Genomic DNA, 23,824 nt, shown 5'->3' with positions numbered 1-23,824 from the left:
CATCCCGCGATTCCATGAGGGACTCCTATTGGTCCATGCCCACATTGCCATTGGGCGCAGAGACCCTAAATATTGTCTGATGAGAGCGGGGATTTATTTTCTGGTTTTTGCTTTTTCCTTGGGGCCTGGGGACAGCATCTGCTTTGCTTTGTTTGGTGCTGGGGAGATCAAGGGCCTCTCACCTAGAGCGTGCCCTCGACCTCTGAGCAAACCCTGGCCAGGGCTGGGATTTGAACACACTTCCCAGTGACTCAACCACCCTGTAGCCAAGAGGGCCAGACTGGAGCCATTGATCTGGACCGCACAGTCTGAGAAGGTGAGCCTTGTGGGCGTGGGATGGTGCTTAGTGTGTGTAGGGGGTTACTAGCCACTGTGGCCCTTTTATTTTAAATCTTGATTACACTTGAATTTCAGGGGCTTCTATCTGTTTGCTTTGGGTTCTTCGGTGCTGGCCTCTACTCCTGCTTCACGTGTCCTCTTCCACTGGTAGCATCACCAGCCCCTGTCATGCAGGGCTTTTAAGTCCCGCCGAAGTGTGCCACTCGAGTCACGCTGGCCATATGTTGAGGGCTGGGTGGCCACCATTGCTGGTGGAGACCACTTTCTTCATCCCAGGCCACTTCAGTTAGAGATGGACCGGACGAGAACACTCAGTGCCGCTGGGACCAGGACTGACCGCGCTTCCCACTCTGGGAAATCAGCTTTGTTTTTTACCACCACTGCCTGGGCGGAGCTCCGTGGAGTGCACGTAGTTGGTGGGAAACCAGGCCTGCTTGTCTCACAGCCCAAGTGAAGAAGCCAGTGACTTAATGCAGTCCCTGCCCTGGAGGGTGGCCCCCCACTCTACATGACAAACGCTGCCCCCCAGGGAGCTAGGCTGTTACCCTGTAGTCCTTCCCAAGTACAGACCTGCTCTGGGAGCTTTGCAGGCACCTCACTGGATCCAGCCTGCAGCCCTGGAAGGGAGGAACAGAGATTGTGTAACTCGCACCCACCCATTCACCCTCTTAGCTCTGCTCCAGGCCAGGCACAATGAGCCTATCCCTAAGCCAAAGACACGCTTAGGGGCTTTGCCAAGTGGTGGACACATCAGAGGAGACAGACAGACTGTGCTTTGTCCTTTCACTGTGGGTGGAAGGCAGCAGAGACCCTCCAGGAACACAAGGGCCAGGCAAAGTCCCCAGGGGTTCTGGGCTGTGATGGCCATAGCATCGAGCCTCTCTGGGACACAGGCTGGGGGATCTAAGAGCCCTTCCTCCCGGGGAACTCAGCATGTTTACCCGAGGCAGGAATCTGGCCCCTCTGGCCCGTCCACATGGTCACAATGGGGCTCATTCTCAGACCCCTGGATGACACAGGCACTGCAGAGAAAGGGCAGTTCTTACAGACACAGGGCGCTCAGTGCACGCACTGAGCTGTGTGCACATGGGGCAGAGGACAGCACTCACGCCCCCGCTCCTGCCTTGCCCGGAGGTCACTGCCTCTGGAGAGCGGTCCACGCAAAGGCTCTGGAAAGCCAGAACAAAAACCCAGCTGGGGCTAAGTGGGGTGGGAAAATCCCCAGCGCCCTGGGGCCTGCGCTCACCCAAAGCCCCTCCCACTGGGCTGGCAGAACAGCTCGGCTCTCTGGGGCCGGGGTAGGCTCTCCCCGCAGCCCTGTGGGGCACTTGGAGTAGCCTCCTTTCAGTGATGGGGACACTGAGGTTCAGAGAATTTGACAGTATGTTTAAAACGTTTCTGCCAGAGGCAGAAATACATCTTACCCTTTATTCTGCAACCCAGTACCACCAGACCCACAGACCCAGTGAACAGACACTGGGAGCCAAGTTTCGCAGATCAGCCTTATAATGCCTGACTCCCTGAACATTTTGTTTTTTCCAGTCCTGGGGATTGAGCCCAAGGAATACCAAGCTGCCCTCCCAGGCTTGTTTGGGGCCTTTGAGACAGGGCCTTATTAAGTTGAGCAGGTGACCCTCAAATTTGTAATCGTCCTGTCTCAGCCGCCATGCCCAGCAAGTCTATCTTTTAAAAATGGTTATTTTTAACCCACAGAATTAACCTCAGACCTCAGGAGCAGGTTGTGGCCTGCCGTTTGAAAAGCGCTAGGCAAGCTCCTAACTCCAAGCACAGTGACACACTCCTGCAATCCCAGCTCCTCAGGAGGCTGAGGCAAGAAGATCAGCCATTTAAGGCCAGACTAGACAACTCTGAAGGCCCTGTCTCAAAATGTAAAGAAGGTTAAAGGGCTGGGGTTAGCTCAGCAGGAGAGCACTTGTGTAGCGTGTGCAAGGCCCTGGTTTCAACCTAGTACTGGAAAAAGGAAGACAAAATACTACTGTAGTCCGAAGTGGCTCTCCCAGGGCCACCAGCGGCTGTGGGGCAGAGCGGAGCCCAGAACCTGGGTCTGCTGACACTCAGCACCTGACTCTGCTGCTCTTCCCTCCCAGCTGTTGTCCTCTCCCAAAACCCTCCTCGAGCGGGTCTCTGGCCACAGTGTTCCCTGATTCTGAAACCTGGCCGCTGCCCCTGGACACCCAAGACCCGCCCCCTCCCCAGGCTGCCCACCTACTCCCCGACACCTTCCACTGCTGCCTGGGAGCGGCCTCTCTCCTCCAGGAAGCCACCTGGCATGTCTGTGACCTGCCCACCCAGCCGCTTCTTTCCTCTGTACTTGGTATATCCCCACCCCTATGACTTTTAGCGTGGATCGCCTCAGAATGTTAGCTTCCCCTCTGGGAGGCTGAGGCAGGAGCATCACAAGTGCAAGCCCAGTGTAAGCAACTTAGTGACTGAACAAGATCTTGTTTCATGTCATAAAAAATAAAAAGGGGGGTGAGGGTGGGAGACTCCGTGCAGAGGCTTTGAGTTCAACCCCAAACACACAAAAAAGAAAAAGAGATAACTTTCTCATTGTATATATAGTGGAGGATTGTTTCCTTAACCCCACGCTCGCAGGCCCTGAGTGAGCCTGGCACCTTTCCTATACCTGCCTGATCAGTTGCCCACAGCAGGCTGCTGTGGTCCCTCCTTGGGCAGCTCAGGCTCCGCACTCACCCCAGCTCCCCTAGTGTAGGCAGTGTCCCCAGCCCAGAGGCTCTCTGCTCTCACGGTGACCTCGCAGCAGCCATGGGACCTAGCCAGTCACAAGCGAGGGCCATTCCCAGGCAGCGGGACTGCAGAGGGGCACTGGGCCACATGGCCAATGTCAGCCAGCAGACAGGAGGGTGAGGACAGCAGGCTGGAAGCGCACATCTTACTCTGCCAAGGCCGAGTACGTGAGCCCGGTCAGAGCCTCAGCGGGCCGGCTCCCCTCCCTGCCCCCGGCACACCGGTCCTGTGGAGCCTGCCTGGCCCCCCCGAGCCTGGAGCAGCCAGGCACGCTCCTCCCTCATGACACGGTCAGCAGCTGCTCTGCAGCCCTCAGTCTCCTGAAGGCCAGGAGCAGTGGCTTTTGTCCTTTTCTTTTTTTCAAACCCAAGGCCTTCCGTACGCAGGGCGAACATGGTCTACCTGAGCCACAGTGCCACCTGCTAAAGGCTGGGAACATTCGAGGGGAGGGTGGGGGATCAAGCGCGGGAGCAGGTGGCCAGCACATGCGGTGGAGGCCTCCCCCGCTCGCCGGCCTCTCCCTCTTTGCTGCCTCCAACACCGGCCGCCTCAGTAGAATGTCCGAGAAGGGAGCATAGTGTGTCTCGCCAAGAGAAATGAGAAGGAAAAAAAGAAAGAATGAAAAGCTGCCCTTCTGGGTGTGCGCTCACACGAGCAAGCACGCAGGCCGACCCGGTGGGAGCAGAACTGTTCTGGCAGCTGAGCCCTGCGGAGCTGCTAGTCCCGGCTTCCCGGAAGGCTGAGGAGGAGGCTCACTTGAGCTCAGGGGAGCATCGTGGACACCAGCCCCCCTCTGCGTCCCCCTGACCCCCACATGCAGTGCACCCCGCCTCAACAACAGGCCTTCCTGCTGCTCAGCGCTGGTCAGAGACCTGTGGTTGTCAGCTGTCTGTGAGCGCCCCGAACTAAAAACAAGGCTGAGCTCGCCCACCCGTCTCAGTCTCTGTCAGTGTTGTGGTGAAGACCAGGACGAAACCCTTCCTTGAGCTGCAGGGACTTTGCAGCCTCTAGGTGTAAACAAGCCTTTGCCAGCTGGGTAGGGCTGAGGGCGGCAGAGCATCCACAGCAACACCAGACAGCCCGGCCAGGCTGCACACCGCGCCCGCCGTTCTCCGGACGCACGTCTACAGCTAACAGCAGCGACTGGGCCGCAGGGCCTATGTGCGCACAGAGGCACTGCATGCCTGCAGGAGAAAGGGCCAAGAAGTGACATTCAGCACAGGGCGGGACATGGGGCTTTGCAGAGATAGGGCAGGGTGCCTGGCTGGGGAAACTGCCACCCAGGCCTGTGGGCCCCGGGCACCCCTGCCGGTTGGTGCGGCTTAGCCCCTGTAGCCCGCGATCCCGTTCTCCTGGCACTGCTGGTCACTGTGCCTGTGGTTTGGTCAACCTGGGCCAGCTTCAAAGAAGGCTGAATGGGCTGGCAGGAGCCCTCAGGAGGCAGCCTGGAAGGCCTTTGCAACCACATTGGCCTCTGGCATCCCTGGGGGAAGAGGCTGGCCCTGCCCCCACCTTCCCTGCGCTCCCTGAAAAACAGTGAATCAGTAGCATGTCGGAAGCGGGCTAGACTGCAACCGGCAGAGTCCCCAGCTCCAGGCAAGCCCTGGAGCAGCGAGGGGAGCTATGGTGAGGAACTGGACCCCAACAGAGGCCAGGGCTGGCCGCAAGGGTGTGGGGAGCTGGTGCCTGGGGCAGAGGAGCCCGTCTCCACCATGCGCTGGAATGTGAAGAAGGGGGGTCCCGCCGCTGGCTGCCTACACTGCTCCTCAGTGCTCAGGAGCTAAAAATACAGAACGGCTTTGCGGAAAGGTGCCCAACCGGAAACCTCTAAGAGGTTTCCTATTAGGGCAGCGCCTTCTCAGGCTGAAGGCCAGAGACCTTGAGGAGGATTCCTGTTCCTGCCATCCCACATTCAGCCCCAGCCTGGCCGCCCCAGGCCCCATGTGCCCATGCTCTGCCTCCAGGTCAGCACCCCTACTGGAGTTGGGGGCCCTGGGGTTTGCCCAAGCCTACCCACTCTCTGTGGGACCCGGAAGCAAGTTGCCTAGTTTCTCACCACCTCCTGGGAGGGCTCCAGACTCTGATGGAAGGGACAGCAGCCAGGGGCTGTCCGGAAGCTTCTTTGGCACAGCAAGCATGCTGTTCTTGTAAGCATGTTTCCTAAGGGTGGCTCCGCCGGTGGAGGTTATACAACGCTCCACAATCCCAAGGGAAGCCTTTTGGCAACTCAGACTATGCGGTAGGTTGGGGTGGGGCCCACATCTGAATTTTTACCCAGCTTTCTAGATGATTCCATTGAACAGCCAGGCTGAGAATCACTGCCACAATGCATCGCACAGAGGAGGCACATAAGGCATGGGAACTGTGTCCCTGTCACACTCCCGAGCCTGACTGTGCTCCTTGCTACATGGGAATGGCCCGTTTGCCACCCCTTTGGGGCCACAGCCAGATCCAAGAATCCTAGGCAGCCCACAAACAAGGCCAGGGAGCCAATGGGGATAGTTGCAGGCCCCGGGCTGCTCCTTCCAGTTCCAGGGGCAAGAGTGGGACAGGAAGGGTAGCTCCGCTTCCCTGCTCTTCTTCGGTGGCCCAGCCTTTCCCAGGGAAGAAGCTTGAAAAATAAAGCCCTCCTTGGGAAAGGAGAGATGTGGGTGGGATACAGTAATAAAATAATGTGCTCCTGCCAGCTGGGAGTCCTCAGGCCTGTGCTCCAAGTGGGCACTGCCAGACAGGCTGGGCCATAGTCTGCCCTGTCTGCAGAGGGGGGCCCTCCCTTCTCCCCAACTCCTTTAGGGGCAACAGTTTGAACAGATTCTCCTCCTGCACCTTTTATTCCCACCTGTAGGCTATAAAGCAGGTTGGGTGACCCTGGGGAGGGGCTGCGCCTCTGTTTCCTTATCCGTAAAGTGGGGTGATAGGAAGAGGAGACACAGCATACTGAGAGGTTCTCAGACAGGAGGGGACATTAGCAGTGCCACTTCCTAGGCTGGCCCCAGCATTCTGATTGAGTGGGCTGTACCCTCAACTTCAGGAATGAGGAGGGGTCACCCCCCACTGCCCAGGTGAATTTCCTTGCAGCTTAACAAACACCTCCGGGAACCCACACCCTTAGACCTCCAGGGTTGAGATCTTAGGGTCTCCACAGGACATATGCCCTCCACTAGGCTCTTGGGGGCCTCCGTGCTGTGCTGTCCCTTCTCCCTTTGCAGCAGACAAATCTAGCAGGCTGGTTCACTTGCTGAACCAAAGATGGGCAGCAATTGGCACTTTCTCTGGCCCCAGGGAACATGAAAGGCATTTCCTGTGGGCTCTAGTAGCTCCCTAGTGGACAGGGGCTGCAGAACCTGAGCGCTCCAGCAGCCGGTGAGGGCGCGCTCTCCTCCGCAGTCCTCAGAGGACTGGAGCGCTGGGGTGGGGGCGGGGCTGGAGCTCCGCCTCTGCTGGGTCCCATGGGGTGGCTCCTCCCTGGTGGAAAGGGCCTCCAGCTGTTGTGGTGCAGAGGATTTGAATCCAGGGCTCACTTCTTCAGACCCCCATGTCTCCCACGGGGGTCTCCCTGTTGCCTCTGCAGGGTGCTGCCCACTTCCATGAACGCTGGACCTTCCAGCCTTACCCTCTAGGGAGGGAAGCTAGTATGCTCGACAAGGGTTGGGCGCTGGCGGTCACTCGTCACCTGTGCCAGACCCAGGGAGGGGAGGCAAGCCCAGGGACTGGGGGCTTACGTGGATATGTAATTCGGGGGTCGTGGGGTGTGGAGGAAGACTTTGGAGCAGGTGGCATTTCAGTGTGATTTACGGAGTGGGCTGTGCAGCGCCAGAGATTGGGAGAAGCAGTGCTCCAGAGGTGGGAGCCTGCCCGGCTCGAGCCACGGCCTCAGTTTCCCTGTTTGCTAAGCGCACTCACTCCAGGTCATACAAGGAGTGGGGAGGGCCAGGAAGGGTGGGCCGTTGTGGGTGGGCGGGCCGAACTGGGCCGGGCGGGGCGGGGCGGGGGCGGGGGGCAGCGCCGAGCCGCGAGCCAGCGCGGCGAATGCGACTGCGGAGAGCGCGCCGCTCCGGGCCGGCGTCACGTGAGCCGCAGCCGGCGCCTGTGCCCTAACCATGTCTGTCTGCTGTTGCTTCTTTTTCAGGGACTATGGCAGTTCCAAGAGGAAATCAGGTAAGGGCGCCTCCGGGCACTTCCTGCCCGACCTCCCTCCCCCTCGGTGCATGCTCCTTCTCGGCTTGGGGGGACTTTGGAGGGTCCTCGAGGGGTCCCGCACCCACTTTCTGGGGTCCTGGATGGAAGTGGGGGCAGGTGCATGGGGAGTGTGTTGGAGGGAGCCCCGCAGCGGCAGCCTGGTCAGCCGTATCCTAGCCCTGAGCCCCGACCTCCTGGGCTCCGCCTGGCCTCTCGGGAAGGGTCCTTCCCGCGGTTCTGTGCAGCGGGTGGAGGGTTGGCTCGACCGGAGAGGGGTCGTCCGTGAGTGGTTTGAATTTCTAGCACCACTGCTGGGCCGACCTCCCTCTTGTAGCTCTGAGCCGGATCCCTCTGCAGCGTGGGGGCTGTGCCGAGGGCCGGCGCGTAGGGGGACAGGTGCCAGCTCGCTGTGAGTTCGCCCAAAGGGTGGGTAAAGCTTCACAGTCCTAGTCCCGGCCGGCCACTTGGGTTAGGGGGGCCTCACTGCGCAGAAGCCTGCGTCTGAGCTGATGGGGGCGGGGGGTGGGGGTGGGAGCGCAGGTCCCTGGGTTTGGGCTGTGCACAGTGCAGGCAGCGGGGGCTGCCAGTCTGTGGCTGCACGTGCATGGCACACACGTGCACTGGGTTTGCTCACAGCTCCCCCTGGGGTCGTGGGAAGAGTTTCGAGTGTCAGCGTCTTGGCCTGTGTACCTGGGGGTTTGTATGGAGTGGGGACCAGAGCAGATGTCATTGGACCGTGTGTATTTGTATGGTTCCGTGTGTTGTATGTACAAGCGCAGAACAGCTTGCCTGCTTATAGGGGAAGAGGAGAGCTGAGTCCTGGTGTGTGCTGGGGGCCCTCGTGGCCCGTGCGCCAGTACCGTCCTGAAGGCGCAGTTCCTGGCTTGGGTCCTAGGCGGCGTTTGTGGCAGAGTGTTGGGGTGTGTAGCTGTGTGGCTGCAGCCTGTGTGTGGTGGTGCTTGTGCACCCAGTAGGGGAGAGGGCATGCACACCCAACCAGGGCAGAAGGGTGTGTCCTCCCACACACAGAAATTCAGGGAACCCCAGGGATTGTGGACACTTTGGCTGACCCTCCTGGAAAGGAGGGGCAAACCTGGGAGGTCCCCCTCCCCCAAGAAGCTTGCCCTGGGTCTCAGCGGCGTGCTGTGATAGTTGAGTCTGAGCTTGGCTTGTGACCTTATGCAAGTGTCCTAACCTCTGTGTGCAGTTTCCTTGAAGGTGGAGTTAGCGTGGCATTGCCCAGCGTGAGAACAGCTATGGAAGCTTCATGCCCTCCCTGTCATTCTCTGCAGCACTGGGGCTGTCCTGCTCAGCTGCCACCATGCACCCATGTGTGCGACCTCAGACAAACTTCGCCATGCTGGGCCTCAGTTTCCCCCTCTGAGGGCCAGGTCCTCAGCCCCCACCCCCAGGCTGGAGGTTCCCTGACCCCACCCAGACTGCCTCTCCGGGTAAGGCCTTCCTAGTCTCTGTGCCTGCAGCCCTCAGGCAGGGAAGAGAATGAGGCAGAAATTTAATTTACACCAGCACGCTTATGATAATGGCCACTTAGTGTCCTGGTTTAAAGCGCCCGCTCTGAAGCCAGGCAGCAGGAGCTCCGTCTGGCTTCCTTCCTCGGTGCACTCGTGCAGGTTTCTGACCTTTCTGTCCCTGGCTCCTCTCGTGTAAATCAGGGATGAGATTTATCTTATAACCCTTTTGAGGGTTAACTTTTTTCCCCCTGATAGTTTTGTTTTATATTGGTCTATTTGGATGGGTCATGGTACACAGATATTTGGTCAAGCCCGATTCTGGATGTTTCTGAGAAGGTATTTTTATGGATGAGGTTAACATTTATTTACTTATTATTTGGGTTGTTTGAGACAGGGTCTCCACAGGTAGTCCAGGCTGGCCTGGAACTCCAAGGGATCCTCCTGCCTCAGCCTCCCAAGTACTGGGCTTACAGGTGTGTGCCACTAGCCCTGGCAGGGTTAGTATCTGCATCTGTGGGTGAGCAGTTCTACTAGCCAGCAGCCTTCAGGCCCTCTGCAGCTTCCCAGCCTCCCGCATCAGCCTCCACAGTCATGTGAGCCAGTTCCTAAAATAAATCTCCTTTTCTCTATATGTACAGCATGTCAACCATCTCTCTGGAGAGCGCTGACTAGCGCGTACCTCCTCTGCTCACGTAAGGCTGTGAGCAGGCCCTGACGCTGCCCACAGGCCACAAAGCTCCCCTGCAGAACTCGCTGTTACTTGATGACCATCTACTGTGTGCTCATTACACGTGTGCACGGTCCCTTGCTTGCTGCTCAGAGCCACGGTGCCTGGCGGGCGGTGGGAGTCCCATTTTACAGACGTCAGCCGGGGCTGGGGGGTGACTCCCCTCTGTCCTGGACAAGGTGCAGAATTAAATACATATTCAGGGCTCTGGCTGCCAGATCGCTCCAGCCAGGGACATTTGCACAGAGAGAACAGATGCTCTTCTGCCTTAGTCTCCCACAGGTTGGCCATCACGGTCCCCGGCTCGAGCTTCTCCTCCTCCTCTTCCCCCACCTTTTCCCAGGTACTGGGGATTGAACCCCAGGCCTTCACACTGAACTATATCTCTAGCCATTTTTATTTAGAGACAGGGTCTTGCTAAGTCTAAGGTTAGCCTTGAACTTGTGATCCTCTGTCTTAGCCTCCCAGAGTGCTTGGATTACAGACGTGAACCACCACATGCCTGGCTCCAAGCTTAGAACTTCTGAAGCAAGGCTTGGGCAAGGCACTGGGCGGTTTCCAGTTCCATGGAAGAGGCAGGACACTGATCTTGGCCACAGAGACAGTGTGGCCTCGTGTTTGTCTGTGGTCCTTCCCTCTTCCCAACCTTCTCCTTCCCAGTGCCTGCCCTCTCTCAGGACTGGGACCATCTGCTTGTTCCTCAAGCCCAACATTTAGAAGTCATTCCTTTTATTTTAGAAGTCATTCTTGACTTGAACCTTCCAACTTGATCTCCAGATCTGCCTGGTCTTCCAGCCTCCATCATCACACCTGTTAGAAGCCTTCCAGGAAGACCCCAGCTTGGTTTCTGGGCTTCTACCCATTCTCCTACCCGCCATTCTCCACACGACCACTAGGGGCACTCAGAGCAAGAGCAAATGGTTTAGTCGTGTCCCCCACCCCCGGACTTGCATCGCCCAGAACACACCCTTGGTCCTGGTTTACTGCACTCGCAGTAGCTTCCTGACCTGACCCATCACCCTGCCCCCACCCCAGACATACATTTCCAGCTGGCACGTTCCTTTGGGCCTCACGATCACCCTCTGTTCCTTAGGCTCCTCAAGTTTGTTCCTCTGTGTGCCCTTGGTACTTTCTGTTCCCTCTCCCCAGAATGCCCTTCATTCTTTCCAGTGCCTGGCTCCCGAAGAGTTCTGCCTGTCTCCTTCCAGAGAGGCCAGCCCTCTCTAGCCTGCTTTGTGCTCCCCATCACTGACCCAGGTGCGCTTTTGCTTCCTGTCTGTCTCCTGCCACCAGGAGAGCAGGGAGCGTGGCTCAGCTCAGGGAGGGTACAAGAACGTGAGGCTGCCTGTGTGAACGCGGTGGAGGGCAGGACAGAGGTCACTCAGCAGGACAGAGGTCACTCAGCTCGAGTTGGGAGGCATTGCCTCGAAAGAGAAATCGTTCTGGTTTGGGGCCCGAGAGCTGGAGGCGTTGGTATCCTAGAGCAAGCACACCCATGAGCAGGCCTGAGCTTGGCCTGTGTGCCTCGTGGGCCAGGCCCTGTGCTCCATACGGACGTTACGGGCTGTCTCTGCCCTGGAGGACTGTGGGTCTGTCTGGGAAATGACCTGTACATAAGAGGTGGTGCTATTAGGCAGCGGTAACCAGGGTGATGTTCCCTGGCTGCAGCAGGGGCTACCGCAAGCACGATGCTGCTGTGGCCGGGAAGGAGGGTAGGGCAGGGTGAGTTGGGAATGTGGGGAAGGAGCACAGATGCACGGGGCCTTTCAGGCTGTTGTAGGGATGTTGGCCTTCTCAGAATGGATGGGGAGCCAGCAAAGCACTCTGAGTAGAGGGCAGAATGACCTGACTTCAACTGTGTAGTGATTTGGTGGCTGGTGAGTAGGGATGGGCTGAGAGGAGTGGAAAGAGTAGGGAGGGCTGCAACAGCGATGAGCAGGGCTGCTGGCAGTGCTGGGTGGGTGGTGCTGACTGCTCAGGCTCCTAAGTCCTCCCACCCACAGCTTTCCAGTCACGTGACCTGAGGCAGCTCCTTGCCCGCTGCTCAGCTGCTCACCTGTCCTGTTGTACCCAGGGTTCCGCTAGAGCAGTGCTGTGAGCCTGTGGCACTCGTGCCCCAGAGGGCTGTTTATGATCATGACAGCTCTGAAAGGTTCGCCATCACTGAGCCAGGGGGACAACGCCAGCAGGAGACAGAGGAGGACAGTTGCTGCTGGCTACAGGCTTGCCCCCCTGCAGGCAGTACCAGGCGAGCTGAACTCTGGGGCCCTCAATCCTGTCCTTGAGGCCTGTCTTCTCACTGGGGCAGGTATGTGCAGTGTGGGAGGATCCTTTCACTTACTGAAGATGAACTGATCACGGCTTTAATCCCAACTGCAACAGTCCCTTCCCCAGCAGCCCCTGGGTGAGGCCATGTGCATGAGTAACTAGGGCCTGTGCCCAGCCAACTGGCCACGTAAGGCTGAGCATCACGCCGGGATGGTGCCCAGGCCTCTGTGGGGTGATTAGGTGTGGAGCCCCTGCCAAGATGCAGGGTGCTCACAGCTCTCTGAGCTGCTGCCTGAGAGCTCTGAGATCACCGCTAGGTGGCGCAGGCAGCCACTGGCCCTTGGGATTCTTGTGGCCCTGTGACTGCGGCCAGCTGAGGGCTAGGTGCTCCATCCTGCCAGGACCCCGCGATGAGCTCCAGCTCGTTTAAATGCAAGTTGCTCAATAGCGTTGCAAGCTTGGCCTCCTGGGCAAGCGTTGATGTTCCTGTGAGGTTCTGTTTACTTTATCTTCCTCCTCCAAAAGCGATGAGCTCAGCCAGCTTCCGTCTCCACCTCTGAGATCATTAACCTGCAGAATCGGTGGGTTGGCGTTGATGGAGTCCCAGTACACAGGGAGCCCAGCGCCGTGGGCTTGAGAGGCTAGGTTTGGTGTCCAGGCAGGGCTTCACCCCGATGGGGCATGGATCAGCTCTGTTAAAGTTCTGTTTCTTGTGGATTATGGAAGGAGGGGAAAGAGGGCCTTACCTTTGACTTGGCAGTAGAAAGACAGCTGGGGCACTTCTGTCTGTTCTGGGAGCCCCAAAGGGGGCAAGAACTCAACACAGCCCCTGTTGAGTGTTCTATAGAGTTATGAACACTGACTCCAGAGTCAGAATGCCTTGTTTCACATCCTACCTATGCCAGCTGGGTAGTCGTGACCAAGTCCTTAGCTTCCTATTACCTCAGTTTCTTTATCTGTAAAATGGGAGGATGGCAGCTTTTCATCAGGTTGTGGGTGGGTTGAAGTTGGCACACATGAGGTTCCTGGCACAGAGGAATTCCTGGCCAGGGTTCAGTGGTTTTTCCTGCAACTGAGAGATGGTAGGGAGTTGTCCTCTCTCCAAGGAGACAGTGCTGGCTTTGGCTCCTATCTCCTCCAGGACTGCCTCCAACAGAGTCTTAGTCACTTTTCTCTTATTACTGAAACAAAATATCTGACAATAAAAGAGAGGAAAGGCTTATTTAGCTCACCATTGGTAGAGGTTTCAGTGTTATGGGCTGGCTCCACTGTTGATGGCAGCAGAAGATACCAAAAGCATTGAGTGAGAGTCAGAGAGTGAGAGAGAGAGAGAGAGAGAGAGAGAGAGAGAGAGAGAGAATGAATTTCTGTCCCTTATACTGTGTGCAAACTCCCAGCCCTAGAGCGGGTGTAGCATACCCTTAATCCCAGCCTCGGGCCATGAATCAACCAGGACTCCAGACTCAGCCACCTCTGAAAGCCCACCCCCACGACTGATGGGGCCATCCGGACGCAAACCCTAACTGACCAGAAGGGAGACCATCTCCTAATGGCCAGGAAGCCTCACAATGGCTGGGTGGCTGGGCTTCTCCCCAGTTTATGGACCAGAAAAGAGAGGTTGAGGAACTTGGCCAACGTCAGACTCACAGACAGACACACGCAGGGTCAGATCCGGGGTGGCAGAGACAAACTCAGTTTGCCCTGAAGTCTGATGCCATTGGAGCCAGGGCCCAAGGGATGTGCTTGTGTCTTGTCCTGCGGCTTTGGAGTCCTGTAGGACTGTCCCTACCCCGAGACAGCCCCCAGAGGCCCCCAGCAGCCCATTGCTTACAGGGAGCTCCCACTGGAGTCCTTTTGCAGGAGTGAGTAGTAGCCCCTTTCTCTTTTTATGAGCTTGGTTTTTCATACTGTGTTTGCTTAGAGCAAGACCCACCCATAAGGATAGGCTGCTGTGAAGTTTGTCTGGAAAAGCTAGTCCTACCTGGTAGATGAAGCCACCTAGTATGCAGTTGTGACCTAGCCTCGTGCCCAGGGAGGCAGGGCAGGAGCTGACCTCGTGCTGGCCTGGCCTGGGCCCAGGAGCAGAGGAGAGGGAGGAAGATGAGTGGGGCTGCGATGTCTCTGCCCCAGCCTGGCACGAGGCAGAGCCCACTCTTGGTCTGCACCCTCCTGCCCTGCTCCCCGCCTCAGGGTGAGGGCTTCCGGAGGCTATCACTTCTCTTTAGCACTGGCTAGCCCCTTGCTCCATGGGAATATGTCTCTACAGAGTGGGCAGGAGGCCTGTGACCCAGGAAGCTGGGCAGCCGGAGAGGGCTGCTGAAGACGGGAATGAGCTGCAGAGTGTGGGCAGGGGCAAGCCTAAGCAAGGGGTTAAGGGTGTGGCCGCTGCGCCCACTCTAGGGCAGGTATCCTGCACACAGTATGAGGGACAGAAAGCCCCATTTCCAGTATAAGTCTGGGAAGTTCAGGTGAAGGAGAGATGTCACCTGGCAGGAGAGGACAAAGAGCAAAGAAAGGGGACAGAGATGAGTCTAGAAAAAGCACAGGAGAGGAGCAGCCAGACTTTCCCAGGTACTTCCGGGGCTTCCTTGTCCGCTCCCCCCACCCATCCACAGTGTGAAGGGCCCAGGCTGCTGTTAATGTGGCCAAAGTCTTCCTGGAACCCTCCTCTGGCCTGTCCCCAAGTGAGCGTGTCCTGTGGAGGCACTGCCTTCTGGCACATCTAAGCCGGGGTGGTGTTTTAAACGGTTTTTATTTTCGTGGCTCAGGATCCTCAGCCTGATGTCACCATGCAGTTTGGAGCCATCTAATTGGAAACAAAATGAGGCTGATTGGTTTGCCAAGTCTGGCCAGCCCATGGGGCACTGAGAAAGGGTATGCTGCTCACGCAGGTTGCGGGCGGGGACACCTCCCACATCTGGGTCCCAGGAGGGGGCAGCTAGTTGGTAGCATCAGTGCCCTCTGCCTCCTCCCCTCCATACCCCAGTTTGTCCTGCTGGAAGGTGGGAAGTGTGCTCAGAAGGAAACAGGTGGGTGAAGGCCTGGAGGCAGCCGCACCACCCTGCGCCTGCTGGGAACCACAGAGCCGCAGGCCCTGCCCCCACCTCCCAGACTCGTCAGCATCTCTGGGGCAGGGGCACCCACTCTTCTGCATTCTTGACTGTCGTCTCCCCCTCCCCAGGATCCTGAAGCCAAGCCAGGATTGCATTCTGGCTATGGATGAATGGCCACATTCATGGTAGACCAGTGGGGAGGTGGCCGAGGGGGTAAAGGCCCCACGGTGGGTGTGAAGAACGGGGCTGCTCTTGATGCTTTCATTTGTCTCCTGACTTTGTCCCTGAAATGCCAGCCCAGCATTGGGGACCTTGGAGAATGACCATCTAAGGAGCCTTGCATCAGGGGGTAGTGACAAGATTCCATCTCCCTTTTATTTAAAGTTCCCCAGGTTTCGTTCCTGGGGAGAAGGAGCCCCCCAGGTTGTAGTCTCCAGCAAAGAAATGCCTTCCTATCACGTCCCTCGGTCAGAAAGCACTGTGTCCCTCTCTCAGCTTTCTGGTTCATAGACATGTGACAGCGAAGATCATATTTCCAGGAATTACAATCAACAGAAAAACAAGGATTGGGACAAACGTGCATTACTTATTGTTTTAGCGCCTTTTCTGATCTAAATTTACTTGTTTAGAAACAGAAATGTGCCATGTGTCACTGAGTTGGCCTGTGGCCTTTTTTATATTTGGTCAGTTTTGAAATGTGAAAGCCAAAAGAATTTTTCCAAAGTTTCAGGAAAACTTATAAGCTTACAGGAAAAAAAAAGTGCTTTTCCCTGATTCCGCTTTGCCTTCTAGTCTTTTTTTTTTTTTTTTTCTCTCTCTCTCTTTGAGACAGGATCTTGCTATGCAGTTCAGGCTGGCCTTGAGCTCACTTTGTAGCCCAGGCTGGTCTCGAACTCACATCGATCCTTCTGCCTCAGCTTCCTGAGTGCTGGAGTACACGTGTGTGCCACCACACCCAGTGGCCCCAGGTATTGCTGCTGCATGAGACCCCAGCAGCTGGTGCAAAGATGGACTTAATTCATGTCAGCACCAGAGTCCTGTCCCAAGAGGTGAGGTCGCATCAGGAGACCCTTACTGTCCTGATGCTCAGAAGGAGGAGCTGGCGCTTGATTACATCTCTCTCCCTGAAACTGCTCTGGCTCATCAGTGCAGGGCTTTAGGAGCCCTCTCTGGTCTTTGGGAGCTGCTGTCCTTGTTATCCAGGTGTCCCCAGTTCAGCCCTGGACCACCCCAGGCTCCCTGTTGGGATGGGGGTGGTGGTGGTACATAACCACTCCTGCAGAAAGCTGGGGTCATTGCACAGCAGTGATGAAAGGCCAGTGACAGACGCCCAACTACACTGCCTGTCTGTTGGCAGCAGCCCCAGGAAGGCCTTGTCCACACTCAGATTTGTCAAGGGAGGACATGGTCTCCTCGTGGCTCCATGTTATTCATTTGCATCTGCTCACCAAGTTCTGATTAAAAGAGCCCATCCCCACCTTCCCCCCGGCTTGGCCTATTCCCTCTGCCATGGGCCTGGGCCTGGTGGGCAAGGAGGGCACCCTGAGGGCCAAATTTGGGAGGCAAGTTTGTGAGCAGATGCCAGAGCTACACTTAGGCCTTGCTACCTCGGGCCATGGCTGCCCTGTAGGCTTATCCCAGAGCATTGGCATGTCTCCTATGTGCCAGGCCTTGGGATTGAGCCCCAGTGACACCAAGAAGGACTGGATTAAGTCTTCGTCTTTCCCAGTGAGGTGGGAAAGTGTTCACACATACAGCGTGACAAGGACGGCTGGACACAGGTGCCCCTGTGAGGTGCTCAGAGGAGGCCTCCTGCGGTGCAGTGAGCGAGCCAGCCTGCCCAGAGGAGCATGCACAGGACCCCTGGCGCATCACAGTCGTAGCTGTCCCTGTAGCTGTCCACATCTTCTGAACTGGTCACTCGGACCCTCCGCATGCCAGTGCCACAGTGTGCGGCTCCTTCCTGTGGGCTCAGCAGAATCATTACATGGGGTGGGGAGAGCTTGCTCAGGACACCCCGACCTGCTCCTTGGCAAAAGGACACGGGCTTCCCCAGCCCTCTGGGAGGCCCTGGCCCTTGCCTGTGATTCCAGGACGGGCCCTGCAGCCTGGGCAGGCACAGGAGGTGCTTTTTAAGTGGCTGACTGGGCATCTCTATCTAGAGTACCTCCAGTGGTTGGTGTTGGACAAAGAACGGCTCCTTCCTGTCCCGGGAGGACTGACAGGGCCTGCAGGTGTGGCCTCGCCATCTCATGCTGCCCTTGCTCGGCTGTCTGCGTGTCAAACACAGCCACCCCCAGGCTGCACCCCAACTGTGGTGGAAGCTCTGGGTTGTGGTGCCAAAGGGTTAACCTTAGCCCTCCTCCTCAGCCTCTCTGAGCCTCCCGTGTCCTCCAGGCCCTCAGCTGCCACACTCTGGGCATAGCTCAGTCACGTGAGGGCCAGATGTGGGGATTTCCCGAGCGGGGTTGCATGCATGCACTTGCACAGCTCTGTGTACGTGGCATCCGGGAGCTCAGGGTTGGTCCAGGCCCGTGCAGAGCAGGGGAGGGACAGGGCACAGAGGCTGGGAGCTCTGCTCCTGCCCGGAGGTCTAGATAAACTAGTTGGCCCTGCACTGACTCCCATTTCCTGCAACATCCGTCTTGCCAAAAGACTGTATTGGTTGTGAATAATAACACTGATTATTATTTTGAGGTAAGGTCCTGCTGTTGCTGTGTAGCTCAGCCTGGCCTTGAACTTGCCGTCATTCTGCCTCAACCTCCTGAGTGCTAAAGTTATAGCTGCATCACCACACTTGGCTCTTGTTGTAGATTTTTTTTTTTTTTTTTTTTAAATCTCTGAAATATACACTGTGAAGCAGATCCTTAAGCCGGAAACCCTTCTGGGATATTCTGCCAGGCCTAAGGGTCTTCCCAAGAGCCGCTCTCCAGCACAAGCAAGGCCTGTATGTAGCTCAGGGTACAAGGTGGATGAGACAGAGGGACAGGCTACAGGTGCCAAGAGGCTCCTGGGTGGTGGGGTCAGCCAGGCCCTGTTTCTCCACAAAACCCATGGGATTGAGAGCAGGGAGTGTTCGGCCTCCTCTCGGCCCCTGAGCATTAATTGGGCACCTGCTGTATCCTAGGTGTAGAGGCAGTGCCAACAGGGTTAAGACCTGGAAGGAGCCTTCAACTGGAGAGACTCAACACATTCTCTCTCTCCCTCCCTTCTTCCCTCCCCCGCTTTTTTTGGCCATTTACAAACAATCTTTTATTGCTTTGTATCAAGTCCACATTTTTATTATTTGGTTTCCAAAATACTATGATTGAGGGGCTGGGGAGATGGCTCAGTGGAATAAGCGCTTCCCTGGCAAGCGCAAGGGCCTGAGTTCAATCCCTGGTTCTGCCAATAAATAAATAAACAAACAAACAAAATACTATGATCGGCTTATCACAATTCTCACAAATCAACTATATCATTTTTATGGATGCTGTGCTGAGGTTTTCCCAACACATTCTCTTAAGCACCCACATGTGCCAGGGCTCTGGCCTTTGGTGGGCATTCAGGGGTCAGTTTGATACAGGGCAGGATGGGGAAGACAGGCGCACCTCCAAAGTGAGTGTCCTCAGCCCCTGCTCAGGCGCAGACTCTCCTACTGGCCTCGGTCCCCGTCCCCATTCCTCTGTACCCCAGTGGATGGCAGTGTCCAGCCAGGTGTTGCTGCAGCCTCGGGAGCCAGCCATAGCCTCCCTCCTTGCTGGTGCCAGGCAGCCTTGGGAAGAAGGATGTACTGTTCGTAGCAGTGCCCGGCAGAGGCTGGAGGAGCCAGCTGGCCCCGCCCCACCCGACAGGGCCCCAGAAGAGATAGGAACATCTGGGAGGGTGACCGTGCCCCTCCCTGACAATGCGAGACGGAGGGAGTCAGGTGGCCTGCAGCAGGGCCCAGTGGGGCTGGGGCCCAATAGCAAGAGCCCACTCCTGTGGCTGCTCTCAGCACCCTGGCTGTGACTCTGTCAGCCACCTGCACACCCTGTCTCAAGGATTTTGTGGGCACCGGGTGTGGAGGGGCTCCGGGCCACAGACCTCGGTCCACCTTTGCTGGCCTGGCCTGCGCTTTTCTGTGAGCTCACACACACGGGCCAGGGCCTCTAGCAGAGCTGGTGAGTGGGGACGTGGGAGCAGGTTTCCCAGCAAGTACAGGACCACCAAGGCAGACCAGCCTGGGGAGGGGGCGGCAGGGATCCAGGAACTCATTGAGCTTGTGTTTGTGCACAAATGCCCCCAGGGAGAGGGAGACCCTGGGAAGTGAGGGGGCTGCCCAGGTCAGGCAGCAGCTGCTGGGAGCACCACCCAGCACCCTGGAGTCTGCAGACCTGCCTCAGCCCGCCAGGCAGCCCCGCCTCTGCAGCAGACCCACCCGGTGGCCTGGCCCTCTGGACTCTGTCCTGGCCCCACCTGAACCAGGAGGACTCTGACTGTCCCTGATCGCCTGCCCTGGGCTGGGCCCGGTGCGTTCCTTCCCTGGGTGGGGCCGCCCCACTGGGTGGACTGTGGGGAAGGAGGCAGGCCCTTTCTTGCTGAGTGCAGCAGCGTGAGTAGGAATGTGGCTGCACGCTCAGAGAGCAGCAGGCATAGCCGTGGAAGGCCTTGGCCAGAGCCTGGGGAGGGCCCCACACTGCTGTCTCCCTAAGACTTCACCCTCCCAGAGCGCCTGCACTCCTCACCTGTAAAATTCAGATAGCTGTGAGGATTAACTAAGATAATGCTCAGGAAGTGGGCAGCACCACGCCTCCCAGGAGGCCAAGTGGCAGCTGGTAGGGTCCAGCCCTGGCCCTGCTGCCTGCTTGCTGTGTCGCTGTAACCAAGTGCCCTGTCTGTGGTCCTGAGGACTCAGCGTGTCTCTCCAGCCCACAGGGCTTGCGTGCTAGGAAGCCAGAGGTGTAGCGAAGGGGGAAGAACCTGGAGACAAACATGTCAGGTTTGCTTTTTGAAGCTACCGTAACTCGGCCCTACTAAATGCCTCCTCAAGTACAGCACTTGTATTTATTTAGCTCTGGGGTCTGCGACCCGGACCCCTCAGGCCTTGGCCATAATAGCCAGCTATATAATATGCAGGACCCGAAGTGAAATGAAAACACAGGGCCTCTTGCTCATAAATTATGAATGACTTCAGCCCCATGGCAGGGAGCATTAAGGCGGCCCCTCAAGCATGGGGCTTGGAGCCAGCCTGCCTGCACGGTGGGAGGAGGCCTGGCCTCTGACTGCTCCTGTGCCCCCAGAACCCGGCCTCCAGGATGAGGGCACCGTGCCTTCCTGCCGTGCACAGGGAGGAGGCAGGCTGGCTGCGGCAGCCCATGCTGACACCGACAGGCTTCCCAGAGCTGCGCGTGTGAGAAGCAGCCCACGTGGTTTTTAAGTCTTTTCTTCCCTTGTATCTCAGGATGTCTGAGACTGGGTAATTTATAAAGAAAAGAAGTTTACTATTTAGCAGGACTGGGGATATGGGGATAGAGCCCAGGATTGCATGCGTGCTAGGCAAGCACTCCTACTTGAGCTGCTTACCCAGGCCTTGCTAACATTTTATTTTGAGCTAAGGCCTTACTAAGTAGCCCAGAGTGGCCTTGTGCTAGAATCCTCCTGCCTCAGCCTCCCATAGCCGGGATTGGAGGTGTGTGCAGTCGTGCCTGACCAGAGGTCTGTTTGAGTTCGAGGCTCCAGAGGCTTGGTCCAAGATGAGGCAGCCTCCTGTAGGAAATGGGTGGGGCGGGGAGCAAGCCCTGACCCCCACAGTGGCTAAGCCAGCCTGAGGAAAGGCCCTCAGCCCCTCTTCTGGTGAAGGCCCCGCCTCCCAGCACCACCTACAGGTGACGGAGAACCAGAAACCGCAGCACAGCGTAGCAGTGTGCAGCTTAGCAAGGCAGCTGCGCCGCGCCTGCCGTGCCTGCTGCGCCTGGATTGGGCTCGGGCTTCGGCTGCTTCTCTTCCATCCCAGCCTAGCTCGTCCCAGTGATGCTCACATCGCTCTTGCTGCTGTCCTCAGCATGTTGCCAGCCAGGAGGGGCAGTTGCACCAGCCACATGGGTCCTGAGGAAAGGACCCCAACCTGGCCCTGGTCTCCCATAGCTTTTCCATCACAACTATCCCTATCCTGTCCCCAAGGCCTGATTCCTTTCACAGGCAGTAGATGCTGCCTCCCCAAGACCCCAGTCTCTGTCATCCTTGCCCTAGCCTGTGCCGCGGTGCTGGCGGAGCCCTCCATCTCTCTGGAAGCGGTCTCAATAAACCCAGCCTGCTCCAGTGGTTTTCCCTGGGAAAGGTGTGTCTTCCTCTGGAAAGACTCACTTCGGCTGCCATGCGCTTGTGTGAGGGAGATGCCAGGTTTTAGCTGGGGATGTGGACCATTAAACAGCTGCCTTGGAGCGGTGAGCTTGCAGGCCAGTCAGGCCCTTGCCCAGGCTCACATAGCTAGGGACCAGCAGGACTGGGTTACAGACTCGGCTCCGACGCCCTATTCTCAGGGGCCCGGGTTCTTTGTCCTTAGAGGGGGCTGGGCAGGAGTCCAGGGGAGGGCAGGAAGCAGACAGCTGTCCTTCGCCCCTCACGCCCTCACCCCCTCTGCATGGCCTAACCATCTCCATTTCTCCAGCCCGTGGGCAGCGAGCGGCCTGGTCTGCCCCCTGGCCAGGGGACAGCATGGTAAAGGGTCTGTTCCACCCAGGAGGGGGCATGCTTGGGTGGCCTGAAGATGGGACTCCAGAGTAGAAGAGTTTTGGGTGATCACAGTGGAACTGGATTAATTCTGTATACTCAGGGACTGAGAAATCATGCTTTAGAAAGACTTAGACCTGGGGCGATAGCTCAGTGTCACAAGTGCATGCCTGCTGAGTGCAAGGCCCTGAGTTCGATCCCCGTTACTGCAAAAAAAAAAAAAAAAAAAAAAGAGAGAGAAGCAGGCTTTTCTCTGGTCAGCCTCCCATTTTCCTTTGGGAACAGACAGGCCTGCCTGCTGATGGTAGGTGAAGGGGGCAGGCATGCACCCATACTGTCTGTCTAATGATCCTGTCTAGGCCACACCTTTGTTTCTATAAATAAAGTTTTATTGGAACACAGCACACGGTTGCTTTCCGTGAGGTCTGTGGCTGCATCTACGCTGCCCCAGCAGAGCTGGGTGATCTCCGCAGAGGCCCCCTCAGCCTGGAGCGCACTCTCCTGTGCCTTAACACTTCTGTCCCAGCAGAACAGGACTTCCCGGGCTTTCCAGGTCAGACAGGTGCCTACTGTTGGCTCAATGAAAGAGGTTCACCTTTTCCAAAACATTTCTGATGAAAACCCAAGAAGAACCCCCAAAAGAAGCTGTACAGATAAAAGCCTGGGGTGGAGGAAGACCCCAGGGTGGGCGGGGCAGACACTAGCCTGCCCAGGGCGCAGCTTGGCCACTTGGCCACGTCTCTGGGGACAGCAGTAGACTTTGGAAGCTAGCAAGATGTGGGCACCAGGCCGGAGAGCTCCTGATTTTGTATCCTTGGCCACAGGAGCTCAGAGACCAGAGGGAGGTCCTTCCAAGCCCCGGACATCCAGCCCAGATGCACCACACCTGCCGCCCCAGGCCTGTGGCTGCAAGGCTTTGTGAGAGCCTCTGACCTCTGGCCAGCTCAGCTCGACTCTGTGCCCCGCAGTCACCTTCTCCACCCTGGACCTCTCCACCCGAGCCCCGCTGTGCCGGCTCACAGTGAGCTCTGAGGTCCGGAGGCTGGCTCCTCGGGCTCCACAGGCGGCAGCGTGCAGTTGGGCGGCGCCTTGCTTAGCAGGGGAGAGTGTGGGGTGCTTTATGTGGTGACAGTGAAGTTTTATTGCCTGAAGCCTGTGTCCCTGCAAGGCTTGGGTAGGCTGCTGGCTGCTGGCTGCTTAGCCTGGAGCCAGTCTCGGGTTTTTGTTTTCTTTGTTTTGTTTTATGTTTTTGTCTTGCCAGTTCAGGATGATTTTGAACTGGCTTTGTAGCCCAAGTTGGCCTTGAACTCACAAAAGGATAGTCCTATCTCAGCCGCCCAAGTGTAGGGATGCCAGGTGTGTGCCAGCCACACCCAGCTTGGCCAAGTGTCTTAACCTCTTGAGCTCAGTTTCAGAATGGAAGGAAGCTTCCAGGTTGACTGTGAAAGAAGCCCCCATGCATGGACTCGGGTTGTGTGCTGCTGCCTGCTGCGCTTGCCCATAAAGGGGTGCAGTGGTCCTCCTGGGGTCCAGGAGTCTGTCTCACACTGGCACCCCAGGGTGTCCTGTAGCTGCCCCATCGCAGCCAGTACTCCACCCCTTGAGACGAAGAACAGCCTGGCAGGCGTGGTGAGGACCGCCTGGCTCAGTGCCCTCAGCGGCACGCGTCCTAAGCAGATGTTGTGCTTCGGGGGTGCTTTGATTTTGCTCCTCCTCCTTGGCAGGACATTTTGACTCTTTAGCAGGTGGGGGCACCAAGGCCCAGAGCCTGGTCATAGCGATGCCACTCCTGTTGTGGGAGGCAGGTTGGAGGCTCTCCAGGGGTGCCCTTCCCCTTGACTGGGCTGTCTATCTCCCGTGGGGGAGTTGTGTGGCCACTTGGGTGAGATTAGGGCTTAGCAGATGGCACACCCAGAGACCCGGGCTTCAGGGCTCCAACCCTGGCAGTAGGGGTGCTCAGTCCAGACTGCTGAGCCTGTTGTACTCTGAGAACCCTGAGAGCCACCCAGCCTGGGGCCAGCCATGCTCATGGTCACCAAGGGGACCCCGGGTGGCCTTCTCTAGCACCATGACAGTGAAGGGGTACACTCTGGAAGGGACCGTAACAATGCTGTGTGCTGGAGAGGATCCCTGCGTCCTGACAGACACCTCATTATCCTTGCCTCAGCCTCTGTAATCACTTAGCCCACGCCCAGCAGCGGTCCCAGAGCCAGGAAATCCCTCCTCCCAGCCCCCGCCTTCCGCCCACTGCAGTCCCAGCAGCCACTTGCCAGTCGCTGTGGACTCCCACTGCCTAACTGTTCTCTCTCTGGTTCTCCTCCTGCTGC

The 23,824-nt window shown here is 57.4% G+C and overlaps 1 protein-coding gene across 2 annotated transcripts in view; it reads left to right on the top strand.

Moving 5' to 3' along the window:
* Window positions 1-23,824, top strand: part of Sh3pxd2a (SH3 and PX domains 2A) — a 200,343-nt gene that overhangs the window by 118,785 nt on the left and 57,734 nt on the right. For both annotated transcript variants that reach the window (XM_023715639.1, XM_004631506.2), the window contains exon 6: window positions 7,238-7,266. In XM_023715639.1, the coding sequence (XP_023571407.1) occupies window positions 7,238-7,266 (29 nt within the window). The remainder of the gene's footprint in view (window positions 1-7,237; window positions 7,267-23,824) is intronic.

Source organism: Octodon degus, unplaced genomic scaffold, assembly GCF_000260255.1.
Source record: "Octodon degus isolate 3935 unplaced genomic scaffold, OctDeg1.0 scaffold00042, whole genome shotgun sequence".
NCBI classification, from domain to species: Eukaryota; Metazoa; Chordata; class Mammalia; order Rodentia; family Octodontidae; genus Octodon; species Octodon degus.
The sequence above is the reverse complement of the archived record's forward strand: the minus strand, read 5'-3'. Positions and strand labels throughout refer to the sequence as shown.